The sequence below is a fragment of the Danaus plexippus genome (genome assembly GCF_018135715.1).
Source record: "Danaus plexippus chromosome 3 unlocalized genomic scaffold, MEX_DaPlex mxdp_30, whole genome shotgun sequence".
Lineage (NCBI taxonomy): Eukaryota > Metazoa > Arthropoda > Insecta > Lepidoptera > Nymphalidae > Danaus > Danaus plexippus.
Genome location: NW_026869845.1, coordinates 2,471,388 through 2,489,254, shown reverse-complemented (window position 1 = coordinate 2,489,254; position 17,867 = coordinate 2,471,388). Strand labels below are relative to the sequence as shown.

General features: G+C 29.9%; 2 protein-coding genes and 1 long non-coding RNA gene across 3 annotated transcripts in view; 1 reads left to right on the top strand and 2 right to left on the bottom strand.

Annotated features, from left to right (window-relative positions):
* Positions 1–17,867, bottom strand: part of LOC116778936 (gamma-aminobutyric acid type B receptor subunit 1) — a 109,005-nt gene that overhangs the window by 49,371 nt on the left and 41,767 nt on the right. The window contains exon 4 of the mRNA XM_061526934.1: positions 1,218–1,850. Coding sequence (XP_061382918.1) covers positions 1,218–1,835 — 618 coding nt within the window. The 5' untranslated portion in view covers positions 1,836–1,850. The remainder of the gene's footprint in view (positions 1–1,217; positions 1,851–17,867) is intronic.
* LOC116778955 (uncharacterized) lies at positions 11,343–13,886 on the bottom strand. Its single transcript, XM_061526948.1, has 3 exons — positions 13,554–13,886; positions 12,059–12,836; positions 11,343–11,971 (listed from the first exon to the last, which is right to left on the bottom strand). The coding sequence occupies exons 1-2, from the start codon at positions 13,765–13,767 to the stop codon at positions 12,529–12,531; spliced, it is 522 nt and encodes a 173-aa protein (XP_061382932.1). The 5' UTR covers positions 13,768–13,886; the 3' UTR covers positions 11,343–11,971; positions 12,059–12,528.
* Positions 13,979–16,596, top strand: LOC116778971 (uncharacterized). Its single transcript, XR_009753543.1, has 3 exons — positions 13,979–14,116; positions 14,570–14,680; positions 15,457–16,596. It is a non-coding gene; the product is annotated as an uncharacterized LOC116778971 (long non-coding RNA).

Here is a 17,867-nt window from a genome sequence, read left to right as displayed (position 1 = left end):
AGAAAGAAATTTTATAAAGTATTGACTTAAAACTGGACAATACTGTATTGATTTATATATGAACTTCATATTTAATTAATATTTATTAAAAGGTAATTAGTACATTTACCACATTTAACAAAAACGCAGTCCCATTTTATCCCATTTCACTTAAGTTGTAAATTAATCCAAGTGTCAGATTAATATATATAAATTGGAAAATCACTTCTGAATGAATCGAAAAATTTATCCGACAAAATTTTTGCCATGGACCATTCATAAATTTTCAATAATTGAATTGAGTGTCAGATTCACCCTCGCGTCAGCCTGAAATTGTAGTTTTTATCACAAATTCAAAAATTTTTGAGATTTCTTTTAATTTTTAATTTATTACGACAAAGTTAACTTTACAATCTGATCACAGTCAGACAAAAAATTTTAAAGCTTCTGTATTCTTTAATACACGTTTAGCTAAATTACCTTTGTGACGTGGGTTAACGTGTATCAAAAATTGGAATCCTTTACCGGAGCAATTTAGCTATAACGCTAACGGTTGCTTTGACGTCAATACTCATATCCTTTATCAAGAAGAATCATCAATTTTAATAGATTATACTCGTCACTATGAACGAAGACGAGGCTATAGACATTACGTTGATTGAAGTTGTTACTGAGATTTACGTAGTAAAGCGGCAAGTAGAAGATAGAATATAAATCTAATTCTGAGGACATTTGCTTTGTTTAGGGTTAGTATAATAATAACATTGGTACTTATAAGGAAAAACAATAGCAGTTTAATGGAGTGAATCCTCTATTTTTATTTATTTTTCAAGGTTTTTTTTAAGGAACTTAAGTATTTAATAAGAATAGTCGTGGTGGCCTGGAGATTAAAGGCTCGCCTCTCATACGCGAGGGTGCGGGTTCGAAACCTGGCATTTACCAATGTGATTTTTCCGAGTCATATGTACTTTCTAAGAGTATTATATACTAAATATGGTCTTATAATTTTAAATTATACAACTGAAATCGCCAACCCGTTTTGAGCAAGCGTGGTGATTGATGCTCTAACTTTCTCTATGTGAGAAGAGGTCTTTGATCAGCAGTGGGGTCCGATGATGATGGTGATAAGTATTTTATAAATTACCAGCAGTCGCTTTTCAAGACAGTATCATTATGAAAACATTGTAAAAAGTAAATGTTAAATTTTCAATGAATTATATTTCTTTAATAATATTTACCTTGCTATCGTTGCTATGAAGTAGCAACTTGAAACCAGATAGTAAATCTGATCTAGCGTTGACATCAGCAAGAGCTAATTCAGCAGCTGGCTTACATGCTTGCCCTCCTTGCCAGCCACCTTCTCCTTCCATCGGAAATATACCACCAATGTGCAGATCATTATCACGCTTTCCTTCACTATATCTACAAAATCCACTCAAAAGTAACAGAAGTACTATATTGTAGCGGTGAGCCCAATGACGCCTGACGCACACAATACACTTGGCAACAAAGAATAATTGCACTAGAGCATTCACTAATAACGATTTATAATCGCACAATGTACTAGTTCGAAATTCAAAATCACTCACAGCCGCTTTTAATTTGACCAGCGGACGCTTTGGAAAATTATAGTTCACGAGAGCTCGCGGGAATGCGGTATCGCGGAAATGTGATATCACCTTTAGAAACTGTAGATATAGCCTAATAAGCGTGATTTTCCATATAAAATGTTGTGTTGAGTGCGTGTTTAGGGCCGCGTGGTGGCTGACGGGCCCCGCCGACGGCTCGCGACCCCCGGCGCCCTGCAGGGTCATCGCTCGCGGCGGGGACATGCTGTCATTGTTCACCTTTCTCATTTTCCATCCTCTATCCTGTAACAAGAGACGTTAATAACTTTATACAATGCAGCATCATTAACACAAAGCTATTTGCAAGTGCACGCCTCCGTTACGTAGATACTTAGCATGTTAGAACTATTCATGGCTAGATGAATGGAATATCATATTTTATAAGTATCAGTTTTCATATCTTTTATAAAAGAGAAAATATAAAAGAAGATATATTTTTATATTTCTCGAATATATCAAATAATATGTAACCAATGACGTCTTTTCTTCAGATAATTGAAATCGATATGACCGTTTTTCTATTAATTTTATCTTTTCAGCATCGTTCGCATACAGCCTTATATAGTTATTAATCAAGTTTATAGTGAACTTTAACGTATATCTCCAAAGATTTACTTTAATTCCTGTCTAACTCTGTTATTATCTACATACGTTTACCAATAACGAGAAATTCTTGTTATCAAGTCCTGGATTGTTAATGTGGTTCTTAGTAATAGATCACACGAGATAAGATCTTACTGTGTTGCAGATTATTCATTATATTGCTAAATGCATACACAAAATTATTTGTTTATAATTTTTTTTAATATAATGCATTGATAGTTTCAATTTAATATAATGTATTAAATATTTCATGAATCATATGCAAGTTGGAAATTATAAATACAGACGATAGTATTAATCTTTTTTACGTAACTAAAATAACACGTATAAAAATATCTTATTTTCAAGAAAATTACGTCACGTTTATCAACTTACACGTGAGACAATACCTCTAACTTTATCCCGCAATATCCGATCGAAAACCGCATGTAGAATGTAGTATCAAAGGGAATTTGCGGGACAAAGAGCCGATAATCGCCTCTCCAGGGCGTCGCAGTAATGAAATGAACGGTTAATGATTCGTAGATTATTTTCCCCTAATACTTATCCGGGCTTTTGGCTTAGCACTAAATGAACATATTTCATTTTTTCATTTTGGTCAAAGTTATAAGCTTCATATAATAAGTTATTTTTATAAATAAGATAGGTAAAACTTTTAATTTCTCATCGGGCTATGCATTTTTTAAATTTTGATAAAAGAAATTATTCAGAATACGATTTTTATAATATGCATAAACAGAAAAAAACCTTTTCGTAGCACATAATATATCTTTTTTATTTATTGTATAACATGACTCGTAATTTTATTGCGGCTCTTATATTTAATGAAGCACATATTTTTTCATAAAAAATTTTATATTTATAAAGAGAAAACGTATACCGTAATTCCTCTATGACCTGTGACTTCCAGGATATCGCGTTCCAGATACTTTGCCTGTGAAGCGTTTGCGCTCTCCCTGAAGACGATGAATTAAGCATGTATGCATGTATTGTAAACATCTTTTCATGTAAATAAGTTTATCATTCTTTATTATTAAGAAAAAATAAACATTTTTAGTAAAGGTTAACATTGCTAGACTATCATAAAGAATAATTTTAGATCACATCCTTATTTATTGACAATATTTATTTAAAAAAAACCTAAAATATGATTATATACGCCTTTATTGGGTTAATTGATCTTCAGGAAAATAGTAAAATTTTGAATATATTGCAACTACGTGCAGTTTTCTTCTGTCAAACTTCTAAAACGATTGCTTGTTGTGTATCTTAGTTTTTTGTTATTTCGAGCACTTCAAAGTATATATATTATTTTTGTTTCCGTCTAATATTGTTAGGTGTCTTCCTATTATGCCTGATTATGCAAAAAATATGTGAGGAAAAGAATTAGAAATACAAACAGCTTTCCAAGTTTAAATTTAAATAATAATTTTAAATATACTTATCTTATCTAACTATACCAACTTAATTGGAAGTTTGAACATAAAGCAGTCGACAAAAATGTTAAAAACAAAAGAATTCTAGGAATTAGCTATTATCAAGAACGGGTGTCTGAAAAACTATTATGAAAACTTCCGCAAGAGCTGCTTGAGGGAGAAAATTTATTAGGAGGTGGGGAGGGGGAAACTGTTCAAGCGTGGTTAGACCATAATTTAAGTCAGCCAAGGAAAGAAAACAGCTTACCCTTTCCTTTGGGACTATTGACTAGATTTCAAAATGCTCGAGCGATCTTTATTCCGAACAATTTAAATTTATTCTGATGTTCTGACTCTTTTTGTCATCATCATCAATCGAGCGAAGGAAGAATTCTACAATGCCAGTAGAATAACTCAAAACTATATTCATTTCTTATTAAAAAAAAAACTGATAATGGGTGCTTCAATTATTTCTGTCAATCTAATCCTACAACATTTAATTCATCACAGTTGTTTCATGTAATCGACATACAATGTGTTAAACACTCAAACTGTAAAATACTACCGTAGTAGTTATTTACAACATTTAATTATAGGAACTTCTAAGATTAATTTCTATATCTATATAAAAGCAATTAGAAAGTTCTATGCAAATTGAAAGCGTCCCATTATCTTAATATCGCTACCCATTTGCGACTTCTCCGCCAGAGGTCATGATTTATGATCCTTTGTTAAAGAAGTTTACATATTTGTCTCAAGCTAGAATAGAATTCCTTGCAACTATCTACGTCATTCTAATATTTTATTGAATGATGTACATACAATATTATTTATGGAAACATACTTGGACTTGAGATAACAAATTTGAGTATTTCTAATAATGAGATTAAGATAATTTATTTATTTATACATGTTTTTATATCAACAGTCTAGGTGATTTTTTTAATATTTCAAATAAAAAAATATTAAAGTAATTTTTTGTTTCTTTTAAAACAAAGGTTAATAAACCCTTATATAAATACAAAATAAAAGATAAACTTGTTATATACAGCTGTGTGAAGTGTGTCGAATGAACATAAGAGGAGCTTCTAATTTATTTTCAATAATTTCTCTAACTACCAAGGACTCTCGCTTTACTATTATCTATTGACTCTATCTCTTGTTTGTTGTTTGCAGCTTTTATTTTTATTTAAAGGCCTCGACACATGTGCTATTCATTATTTTCTGAAGGATTATGTCTTGTGTCATGAATAAGTTTTTTATATCTGTTAGAAATATACTAGATATGTCAAAAATATAAAAATAAGTGAATTCCTTATCAAATTATGATAATATCTAGTATTTTATTGGAAAAATTCTTTCACAAATTAAATTTCACGTTTATTGTCACTTCTATCTCTGTTCAATTTTCAAACATCAAGAGTGGGATGAATGTGAAAATAAATTTGTTCCCTTTGAGGCAATATTTCAAGGTGGGTGAATAGGTTTCAATTTTCTATGATAAAAGCGTTAGTGAATTACGATCAGTTATCAGGAAGTCTGTCACAGAAACAGTTGTCACCATTCTTATTGCATTTCTACTTTTCCTGTGAGTGAGAAAATATAATTTCTTTGTTTCTATAGATATTAGTGAATTTTAGTAGGTAATTGTGATTTATAATTTTAAAGTATTGAATAAACAAGATTCATAGAAATCTATAAAAGTGCTGATTGACATAAACATTAAATATTTTGATTAATTCATTTAAACAAGTTAATGTTATGTAAATTATACGCATAATTGTTCTCTAATCTATTGCCACTGTAAACGGTATCGATAGGTAAAAAACCATAAAAAATATGAACTGGAGCACCTTTTAAAGCTCTCGACTGAAGGACTAATGCAATAAGTCCGACTATATAGGCAATTTTCATGGAAATAACACAAAGGCAGTTTACCTCTATACGTAATGGATTTATATGTATTTTTATTTTCCCGCTACTAAATTGATATTGGTTTTTTAATCTGTAACATGGGGAAAAGTTTTTATATTTTTAATATAATTATTGTACTTTAAGAATGTTATGTTCAAAATTTGTATAGAAAATTTTGTGTTTATTCCGGTTCTTCTTGAGACGCATAGACTGTTTGCGACACAGTTGCCAGCGTTATTATTTATGCGTAAAGTAGGATCGTATGTTATGCCAGGATGAGGATGAAGACTTCTTGAATAATTAATACGTAAGTGAATGTTGTGTTGTCGAAGTATATTTGTATATATTATGCTATCATATTTGATTGTATGACCACCCTTTGTTGGTAACTTTTCAGCCAACAATTATTCTTTACCAGACAAAATCATTACAATCACAAGGCCATTCAGGAAGTTTTATAACTCTATTTTATATTTAATTCTATGATAAGAATAAAATCGTATGGATAGGTTTTGTTTTATACTGGAAACGTATTTATTTGTGCAATAACACGTTTCCTGTTACCGTTCTTATTGCGGAAGGAAAGGTACTTGAACCCGCTCGTTACTTACGGAGATTACGTATTATATTATATGAAATTGTAATTTCGATAAGATTATTTTTAAAATTTCCAGACATTAAAGACGTGTAAACGTGCGCATATATTGAAATAAGAGCTTTAAATTAAATAGATTCAATTTTATGTAACGAACTAAATTCCTTCCCGTAAAAAGTATTCAATTCAACGTTTCCTTAAAGCAGATTTTTGTACAAAAATATTCGATTTGAACACCAAGAAGATATAAAATTATGGTTAATAACTTATAATCCGGAAGCGGCGAAGCTCGGCTCTTCGGCAACACCTGAGGGCATGCCTCTACGATACAGCGTGAAAATGGTCTGATGTAATTTAGCACTGTGAATATTGATATTGGCCCCAAACACCGAAAGCGCCAAAGAAAATTTGCTCATAATCTATAGAGCTTTCGGCTTTTGATATTTTCAGATTTAAAAATTATTTCTTTATTTATATTCAATAAGAGGAAAGACGTGCAAACTTACAATCTTTTCAACTTTATTTATTAAACGCAATTTACCACGAAACGTATCTGTAATATTTCTTTTCCTTGTCGAGAACAAAACGCTCGTCGTTAAGGAAATTACTGAAGAATATACCGTAATTTATTCCATCGGCAAAATGCTATAGGATTATATATGTACATATATATATAAATTAGTAATGAGGTTAACCTTTTAGAAGGACATCGTAAAAATTTATTGAACCCAAATTTTACCTAAAGAACCGTGTGCATTAAGAGTCAGACCTTCTTAACTGAGACCTCGAAACCGCTACACTCTGGTTGGCGGTTTAACAAATAAATGCCCTCTCATTAAACTCTCCACATGAAATTCTTAATAAATATTTTGCCCATTGGTTCTAAGTTTCTAAGAAAATCCTGTTATTACCTCTTTGTTGATATATCTATTAGTTTAAATAATTGAAGTCTAATATTGCATAAGTATAAATTGTAACTTCATCAGAAATAATATGAAATGAAACAGTTTTTATTATATTTATTTTCCTCACAAAACTTTAATGATGTTATATTGAAGAACCTGAAAAAATCTACATTGTTGAATTCATCCCTAATTCTGATTTGACTTGTTGTTCGCTAAAATCGCTTCCTATCTCTTTATATTGCCCTTTACTTACGGATATATATATATATATATATATATTTACTGATAAAATAAAACATTTTAATTTCATATTTTTATTTATTATTCGAAAATTTATTACAACTTGCCAAAAGAATTTTAATTAAACTCATTTTTAATAAATCAATTCATACCAATTTCATTAAACTATTAATGTAGTCAATTATTTCATAATTAAGAAAATAAACAACAATTTAAATAAGAAATAGATAAAATAAAAATAAGAAATAGACATTTTAAAAGATACTAGCATGATAGTGCTTTTCTACTTACAAATGATACATTTACATGAAACCATTTTTTGAAGTCAAGCATTTAATTAATTTATAGAAACAAACCTACACTTAAACTTTCTGTCTTTCTGTCTTTCTGGCTGTCTTAAACTTTCTGCTATTTTTATAAAAGTTGTAATAAATTTCAGACAAAAAACAATTGTACAAAATCTGAGTTTATAGCAATTGACGGCGGCTGTCTCGTGCAATGTCAGATACCGATGTTTGCTTTTCCATCCTCAGGGGGCGAAAGCAAATTTGTCGGATAAATACGTATATTTTTCTTATGATTGGAAGGGAAGATAGTGTTTTATATTTTAATACACATTCAATAACTTTTCCGTCCGATGATTCTGTTTAAAAGCTAAAAAACATGATATGTTTTTCAGCTCTACCAAATGATTATTATCATAAATGTTATCAACGGTCCATTTTAAGATCTCATCAGGTTTAATTTAATACAAATTGATTACTAAAAAACCTTCGTTTTTCTTTTCAGTGTTTCAATCAGAAAAAAAACTAGAAACCCTAAGTTGTTTTTAGCAGAAAGGCTTTAAACTGTATTAGCTATATTGTTTTTTTTTTCGAAATGAGAATTTAAAGTGTATAGTGGAAAAAATTCTAAAACCTTTTAAAATTATAAAAGTTTTCGAAACTTCCAGCAAGCATCTCAACTCCATAGCTGTTATTGAATTTTCAATATTTTTCTATTGCTTTGAAAAGAATGTGTATGAAATTTGACTATTTTTTATTGTTGACTAAAAAAGATTACCAGAAAATTTTTCTATAACGTAGACTACGTTATAGAAAATTGTTACTGTTAAGAAATGGGCTGTGGCTTTTTAAAGAATTATTTATGAGGTAGACAAAAATAGCTTAGAGAAAGATACGTTTGGTAAAATAATAGTATATCTGTCCTTTATTTAAAGGATATTGTATGAATATTTTATACCAATATTTGTTCACTGTTTCAAGAATTGTCCAAAATTATTTTTAATGTTCTGTAAGACAAAAATAATATATCTCAAACTCTTGGAGTAAAGGACTTGTCTATAAGATATATTAGACTGTTATGTCATTCAATATTTTGACAAGATGCTAAAAGCCGAGGCAGGTTAACTTTAGCCTAGTAAGTTTAGTGATATTCGATCAAAATTGTAATTTCATACACCTGCTAACATTACATCTTGAAGATTGTTTGAAACACCAACTTCCTCATTCAACTGGCATGAATAATAAAGATGTTTGAGAAGAACCATCACAAAATTCGTCTTTATAACTGCGATTGTACCACCCTCCACAAAACTTCATATATTAAGATAACGCGTCACATTATTAGGTAATTTAAAACGCAATTAAAACTTCTCTCCATGCTGATGTATTTGTAATGATCTCTGTAATGAAATGAATGTTCGCGTTCAGGTTAAATTAACATTTGTAAACTGTAAATAGACAATTTAACAACCAATTAATTTAATTAATGACGTTTTTCAACACCTCTTTTATACAGTACAAACGATGGAGAATAAATTTTATGTTGGCAAATCACACAGCATCAATATATAAGAATACAAGTTTATTATTTTGTATCGTTATATTTTTGGTATTCACTAAGAACGTAATTTATCATGCCTAATATTATTCGAAACCAAGTAACAAGAAAAGAATCAGTATTCTGTGATCGTAACATTTTTATTTTCCTTGAATCTTTTAATGATATTTTGGCTTAAGGAATCGAAATATTTACAGCACCGACAGAATTCTTATCGATTTTAAAAATTATATTGTTAAATGAAAGTTCTTAAAATCTGATACCGATATTAATACATTTACTAGAAGCATTTTCCTCAAGGAAATAAAACTTTGTCTAAGGTCCTTGTTGTTTGGCTTATAACATTGGAAGGTTATGAGTTTTAGGGGGAGGAGAACCAATTAGCTGAAATGTTAATAAAATATATTGTTATTGTGTGTGGGTAGCATTTGCATAGAAAGCGAAATCGGAATTCCGAGGAGCCGTGCTAGACCTATATTAGTTTCCGTGTTAACTTTTCTCATGTTGTTAGCTTTTATTAATTGCGTTTTTATGGTTAGTTTTATTTATAACTTGTTTGTTCGCTATACATCGGAGAGTTGTTGTGGGGTTTGGTGATTGTTTTTGTTAATAAAATTACAGAACAATTTCTATATCATTAAATCAACTAATTAACTTTAATTAAATATATTTTATTCCGTTATCTACAGCATTGTTGATTTTTCTGCAGATTTTTTTTTTTTGTACAAGGGTACGTTATATTTTCGGATATTTTATTTTCTTGGAAGCCATTTCTATTATATAATTTTCCACTTCCTTAAACTATAATTTTCATTGTTTCTTAAAGCATTAGAAAGTTGAGGATTCATAAACAAAATGAACTCTTAAAAACAGGTTTTAAGTTTAGTACTATTCTTTCACTGTAACCATCCAACGAAGAGGACAAATGAATACAACTTACTTATAACTCCGAGCGACTCATTATACCTGACATAAATTGTGGTTGTAAAGATGTAATTTGTTTTACGTAGGACGGTTTTTCACCATTCACGCTATTCCAATTTACGTGGTGCCATTTGAAGAAATTGTCTAATTAACCTGCCTATTCCACGATTTATTACTCAACCCTTGGATGTCTGAAGTAATTTGGTACAACGTTTATTGACTGTGGTGTTGAACATAAATTTGTAAGAGAGATACTTTTTCTTTTTAACATTAGAGTATTTACCTATAATATGTATGGTTTACCTTTCATGAGAAGCATACATAATGACTAAACGAAATAAAGTAAAAAAAATATTTGTCTTTTCAAGTAATCTATGTCCTTTTTATGTACCACCCAGTTATCAAGATAAGAAAATAAAAACTTCAAGTTTGATGTTGTCGAAAAAAAAAGATACTTATTTTTAGTAGGCACAAGGTATAAAATATTGAAATGTCAAAATATTTCTAATAAGAAACATAAAAACTTGCTTACTTAAGACTAAGATGTCATATGGTACGTTATACTATTGTAGAAACATTTAGAGAACTTAAAAACAAATCTTAAAGAACTAAATAAAAGTTGATAGCAAAAACGCTTTAACCATTAAAAATTTTAATTAGAAAGAAATTCTTGAATTGAAAACTCTTAGCTTTGTTTAAAGAGGTTTCGGATCTGAAGTGTTAAATACAGAAATAGTTTCTATATTCTTTGGTAAAAAAAAAAATGTTTTCGTCACAAATATTATAAATTCTCTTTCATTAACTGTACAACTTCCTCATACATAACTGGCAATATGGTACAGTTAAAATATACAAGAATACACATTAACTTCGAAATACATAAATGATATTGTTTTAAGCAAATATATTTGTATAATGCTTTTTAATTGCTTTGAACAATTATTAAGTGATTTGTTAGAACTAAGGACAATTCAATCTACAAATAAATTAAAAAGAAATATATTTTCTAGGCCACGTGTATTTGTTACTACAGCGAAGGTAAACTAATTTGGCACACGTTCAAACTAAAGACTATTTACAACTAAGCCTCTTTTTATCTAGCCATAGAAGATGGCGGCTGAGCCTGAGGGTAATTTAAGAATCAAGTATGTTTAAGCTTATTTATTTCTCGTGTTTTAGAACTTCAGAAAATTTATTAAAAATGTATGTGTTACTTTACAATATTTCAAAATATGTTTCTTTCCAAACTTTAACAATAATTTGCATTAAATTTGTAGAAAACAAATAAAATAGCAGAAACCGATACATAAATAATTCATTCAAAATGTACAAAGTGCAGTCTCCAGGTCTGTTAATTTTGTTGAGATGAAATATTCCATCAACATCAATTTGTCCCATGTGAAGGTAGAGTACGATTATATCTATTTCACAGGAATAGAGGACACTCAATTAAAAATTATATGGTCTCTTTGGTGCTATGAAACTACAAAAATAATAAAAGTTTTTTTGAAGAAAATGTGGTATTGATACTTAGAATTATATAATCTTTAGCAATTTTTTGTCATGAAATTTAAAGAATAAATATATCTAACTTTTATACGTTGGATAGAAACTTATTTTTATTGGATTGGATTGGATTTATTACTCATCAAGATAAAGACACTACTCATCAAGGTAAAGATAAAGACACTAAAAACCCAGATCCCAAAGATTTATCAATATCTTCAATTTCTTCATCGTCATCCTTTTCGATTTGACGACTTCTTTGAACGCCAACGGTTGGTGGCAATTGTTTAAATACTCTGCAGCATACCTTAAATCTGCTTGAACAACCGCTAACTGTTGCATCAAAACCCTTATCACTAGAGCAGTGTCTGACCTGTATACAAATGCCGCCGCGAGCCCAACAAGTCGCAGAGGTAGTTCCTTATGGGGGATTAAAGATGATGGGTTATGAAATTTGTTTTTACAATGCACAATATAATTATTATTTATATACAATGTAGTACAAACCGAGCTGTGGCCTGCCTCCTTTGCTCGCAATAAATATGTCTTTATAAGTTGGTGGTAATAATGGAATACTTTCTAGGGGATCTATAAAATCTCCCTCTATGGAAATAATAGGTATAGATACAAAAAAACTAAAGACAAGCAACATAGCTACGAAAAGAATTCGATCAGTTTGTGCTCTGTCAAATGATTTCAGTTGTCTATAAAATTGATTTCACACTCGATAGAAAACATTGGTTTAGATAACAATTTCTTGGCTTCTACATTTCGATTCACTTGGATTGTATTTGTTATCACTGAATAGACAAGTTTGATTTAATTTTATTTTGTAGAGTAACCAGTCAATGAGTCGAAATACAAGATAAGTTAGTTTACTTGACTACGAATTTTATTATTCTTGATATTCTCCTTTAACGATATTTTTTTTTCATAATGTTAATGAACGATATGTCATGAGATGGTAAAGAAAACAGTTATAATCTCTTATAGGAGTTTTTTTTAATTTCCTTAACAGTTGTACGTTTTTTCTTCTTAGGGCGCTTTGTAGTTATTTCTCGTATCCCTTCACCGCCATATTCATGATTAAGACTCCATGGAAACGCTGGATTTCCTATACCTTTATCTCTCATATCCCTTACTTCAAACTGATTCCATACAAAACAGCAAACTCTATGTCTGTTTTTACAGCCAGGTATTTCTGTGAGTTGTCTATAACCGGGACATAGTTTGAAGCTGATGCAGATACCGCCATGTTTCCAACATTCGGTTGTTATTAAAGATCCTGATTATTCGAAAATATATACATAAAAATAAAAATGTATAATGAAATAATCTAACTTACTTTATTGACATATACAGTTACATATTTTTGGTGAAAAGTCTATTGTAAGTCCCCCATCCCCATGCCTTACAACATTTTTTTCAAATTTTATGATAAAATAAAAACTACGACAAAGCGACGTCGTCTTTCCTAGCTCCAAATACAGTCACTATTTCTCAGTATAACCCATTAATATTAACAATTTAAACGCCAAAAAAAGATCAAATCTATTAGTTTTATAAGTGCTCTGATTTACGTCTATCTTTTGTCTGATGAACTCGATGTCAAATAAGACTGATGGAGGAAAAAAAATCGTTTTCAGTCTAATGAAAATATTTTATATATTTTTATCATAAAAATATTTTTAATAATAAACAGTACGATATTTATTTACTAAAAGATGAAAAAAATAGATATTTCAATAGTTAACGAACTGTGTGTTTACCAATCATTTATTAGAAAAAGTATTTTCCATTCGTTGTACAATTCAACTTGACGTTTCATTTTACGCTTATTAATTTTGAATTTACCTTACATAATTCATTTGCAATGATTTTTATAAAAGGTATCGGGATGGGTGCATATATTTAAAAGAAATTTTTCAAAACTAATTTCAAAGCCGAATTCTTTTAATTCTAAATGACTAGTTTCAAAGAAATATAAATTAAAATGACTTACTCCGAGACGTTAGTGAGGCAAGAGCGCTATGATAAGCTAATGCTTCCGCTCGCAAATCCTCATATTCTTCGTCCACAGAAAGATCTAGGTTGGCATCATTCCTCAAAGATGATATTAAACCGGTACCGAAGTCGCTCTCACTACCGGAATCTTTGTCTGCGAATACCGATCCCAGTCTTTGACATGAAATTATTAATAATAGCGAGAGAAACATTTCTCTTGCATTGCAATGTCGTAAAGAAAATATTTTACTTCGATCAGTGTTCGATTCGTTTAACAGAAAATTTTATTGTAAAAAAGTACATAAATTCCGATGATAAGCTGACTATGCGGGAGAATTCGCGAGTGGAACGCTGCTTGGATATCGAAACATTGTGCAATTCATTTAAAAGGATACAATTTTTATCATTTTTTTTAAATGAGTTGCATAAAAGTAATATCACAACCGAGCATTGTATTTGGTTTATAAAAAAATGATCCTTATGTAATTTTTGGTACAAATTTTTGTCTATTACTAATGTTCTAAATAGTATTGTTGATTTAATTCGGCGTATTGGATTAAGGTAATTATTATTCATGGTATAGTTTCAATTTACATTGAAACTATGACGGAATGGATAATGAATTCTTGCAAATCAATCCTTTATCAACCTCCGGGGTGTAAATATTAATTAGTCATTCATTGATTTCGAGGCTCAAGTCATATTTCATTGTTACTCAAATTCATACGAGGTAACGTTAAAGAGTTACTCAATATAATCAAAAGTATAAGTTATGGCAGAATAATAATAGATCACATTTGTGTGTCTCTAAAATTATAATTTAAGAAATATTATTTTTAAAAGTCACAACCGATTGAATTCTGAACTTGAATTTGGATACAGTTTAAGAAATTAATAAATACAGTGTATTTTTCTGATTAATTTTGGAGATTATTTTTAGTTTATGTCGATATTTGATAACGATGTACTATAAATGTATATCGTGTTTCTGTGAAAGTTTTTTTCATATTACAGGGGGCACACGAACAGGCGAGCCAACTGATGGTAAGTGGTCATCGCCGCCCATGAACACTTGTGGAGCCTGAAGACTCTAGAGTGCGTTGCCGGCCTTGTTCATGAGATTAGGTAATTTTCATTTCATTACGTCTAATTGTTATTTCTTATTTATACTTATTTATATCATAACATGTTACAACAAAAATACCTTGATTAAAGTTCTCTATAATGATAACATTTCAGTTATGCTAGCATGAATCAACTATTACATTATTTGATTCAAGGTATGTTATTACCGAGAAGTGAAAAATGAAAACTCTTTATCACAGTGAAAAATTAAAACTATGTGTGAAAAAGATGCTGCTGTATATAATGCTATGGCATACATTTAAACTATTATTATACATTTCAACTTTAGCAAAACGCCCATTTCTCTCAGTTATTTTCCAAGCCAGTATATAGACTACACTGAAGCAGTATAAAAGTCGGGGAGAAAAACCTTAGTTTTTTGTTATTAGAGCATTCTTTGAGTTATACGCACCTAGAGTGTTTGGGAGCGTGACAAAAACTTTTTGTTCGAAATTTAAGTCATGGACTTTCAACCTTGTCATGTCTTCCTATTTTACAAATCACGATTTGTGGGTCGATAACATAAAATCTATTGCTAATAAAAGTAAATAATTAGAGCCAACAATTGTGAGACCTATTTCATACCTAGATAGACTAATTTTAATAATCATACTTTGTTATTAGATATAACTCATCTTATTTTGTAATTTTAACGCTCTAAAAAGAATTGCATTTAAAATGTTTGTCAGTTTTTTAAAACCATAGAATATCTGGATAGTTTTATTAGTATACATTTAATCTTGTTTTCCGCGTGTATGCTCTAGTTTCTGTTTCAGTGGGATGCGATACGACATCCTCGTGAATTATTGAGGCCAAAATCAATCGGGTTCAATGTATGCCGAGCGGACGTCATAGTTTGCTTCCATAAAGCTTTTTTTATGAACACTATATATTCAAAGAGATTCAAAGGATTTTGAATAGCTAATACTCGCAAATATTTTTTTGTTATACCTGAGTTTTTTTGGTTTGACATGAAAAAGTCAGGAATTTGAGAATAAATTCATGTGTATTGAAATATATTCCTTGAATTCATATATTCTAATTTATAATTTTAATATATTATCATATTATATTTATAAACAAAATTGGATGACAGCGTCATAGTGTGCATATTTACAACATACATCGCAATATATTAACATAAATTTTGTATGCAATATAGTGGAAAGCCAACAAGTGTGTCAATTAAAATCAGAATCTATTTATAAACTAGACCTTATTGTGTATAGTTAAACAACATTAAGGACATTTCTAAACCATTCGTTTGTATATAAATTCAAAATAACATGAATTTAACAAAGATTTAAGATTACAAATTTAAATGCTATCTATTTTGACTGCACATAAGCTGATAGTAAACTTTATTGCAACTAACTAAATAGTCAGCCTACCAACTGAATACTCGCTATTTTCGCTTTATTAAAAATTTCACTTTTACCTGTTTTATTTTTATATTTACAGGGATAATTATATATAGCTTCATGCCATTTACAACTCAAGCGATGGTAACTAGTACTCAAACGGTGTCCTTCTACTAAGCGTTGATATTTAAAAAGATATTAACATCATTAAAAATATTTATCAATCATACATTTCTTCAAATCACTGTTCATATTTATTATCAATAATAAATTTGAAATGGTATTTATAAAAAAAAATTAAAACTTCAAATACAAAATAAATAGTTAAATGTATAATGGATTACCAGAACCTAACTACAAAATTAGATAGTGGCCTTAGCCGACGTAAAAGGCAACTTTAATTTTAGAAAAATTTATTCAACACTCTAGGGACCGCGCCAGGCCAGACCGACCAGACATTTATTATCTTTTGTCGAGTCAGAGCCAGCGACGGCAGCGCCGGAGAGGCCTCCTGCTAACGACATATTTTCATTGTCGTTTTCACGTTAAGCTGATTGATCTCATCATAAAAGATGATATATTAAAATATACTTGTTATTTTTATTAAAATATATTTTTATTTTATTAAGTTAATGAAACCAGTTTAACTATATATATATTTAGTATTTAAAGTATTTATGGTATCCGTCCTTATATTCGTGGATAAAAAATCAAAAGTATTGGCGTTTAGGCCTTCATTAACCTCGTAGGTTATAAAATGATTATATAAATTCAACATTTTCAGTTCAAACTGATTTAATACACATAAACTTTTTAATACTACAATTAGAAATGTACCTATCAATATTATTACAGATTTACTACTGAGCAGAATTGAAATCATTTGATTACAAACGGGTTATTCCGTGGATTCATTATTCATTATAGGACGTCGTAACGCTGTATTGTAAATACAGAGTGACAACTGAGTTGACCCCGTTCAGTAATTGAATAGACATGAGATGGCTCTTTGTATACCTCGTAATTCCAAGACATCTTAATACTCCGAGCTGTCTGGGCCTGCATTAATTATTCTATGACAATAATCCTTGCACTCTCTTCCTTATATTATTCTTGACTATTCCTTTTACCAGCACATGCAATATATATAATAAAATTATGTTTTCATAATTACTCGGTTTACAAAACGTGCCACATTTTTTTATTGAAAGTAAGTTAGAGCTTTTATATCAGCGAGAACTTGAGCGATCTTAGAGAGAAACGTCTTGTTAACGACTTGAAAAGCAAAAGTCTTGAGACGTACACTTTCTTAATAGGTAGGTGCAGTAAAATAGTTTTATGTTATATAATAGTGGAAAATTAATTGCGGAATAAATATGCTGTGAATAAACGAGTACACAAATGAAATATGTCTAAAATATCACGATGTGATATTAACAATTTTTCGACTTGACTATTGCTCTCAGCTCTATTGGTTTTGACAGCGTGCCCAGAAGAGAGAAAAGTAACAAAGACTCATGGACCATTATATATAAACAATGTGACAAAAATTTAAATTGCGATTTTAATTGAAGAGAAAAACATTTTTTAATTTCAACACTTAATATTTCATTAAAAATAGATTTTAAAAAGTTCTTATGAGTAAAAACAAGTAAAAAAAAAAAATTCGATCAATACTAACAAGGGTTCCTTAGTTCCTAACTCTCTAACAGTATCGAGGGATTTCTGTCGGGCACTTATACTTAAATGATAAACGGTAGAACCTAGAGACAAAAGACGAAGAACAGAAACGAGCGAGGGTGAGCTCAGTGCAATTAAATGCAAAT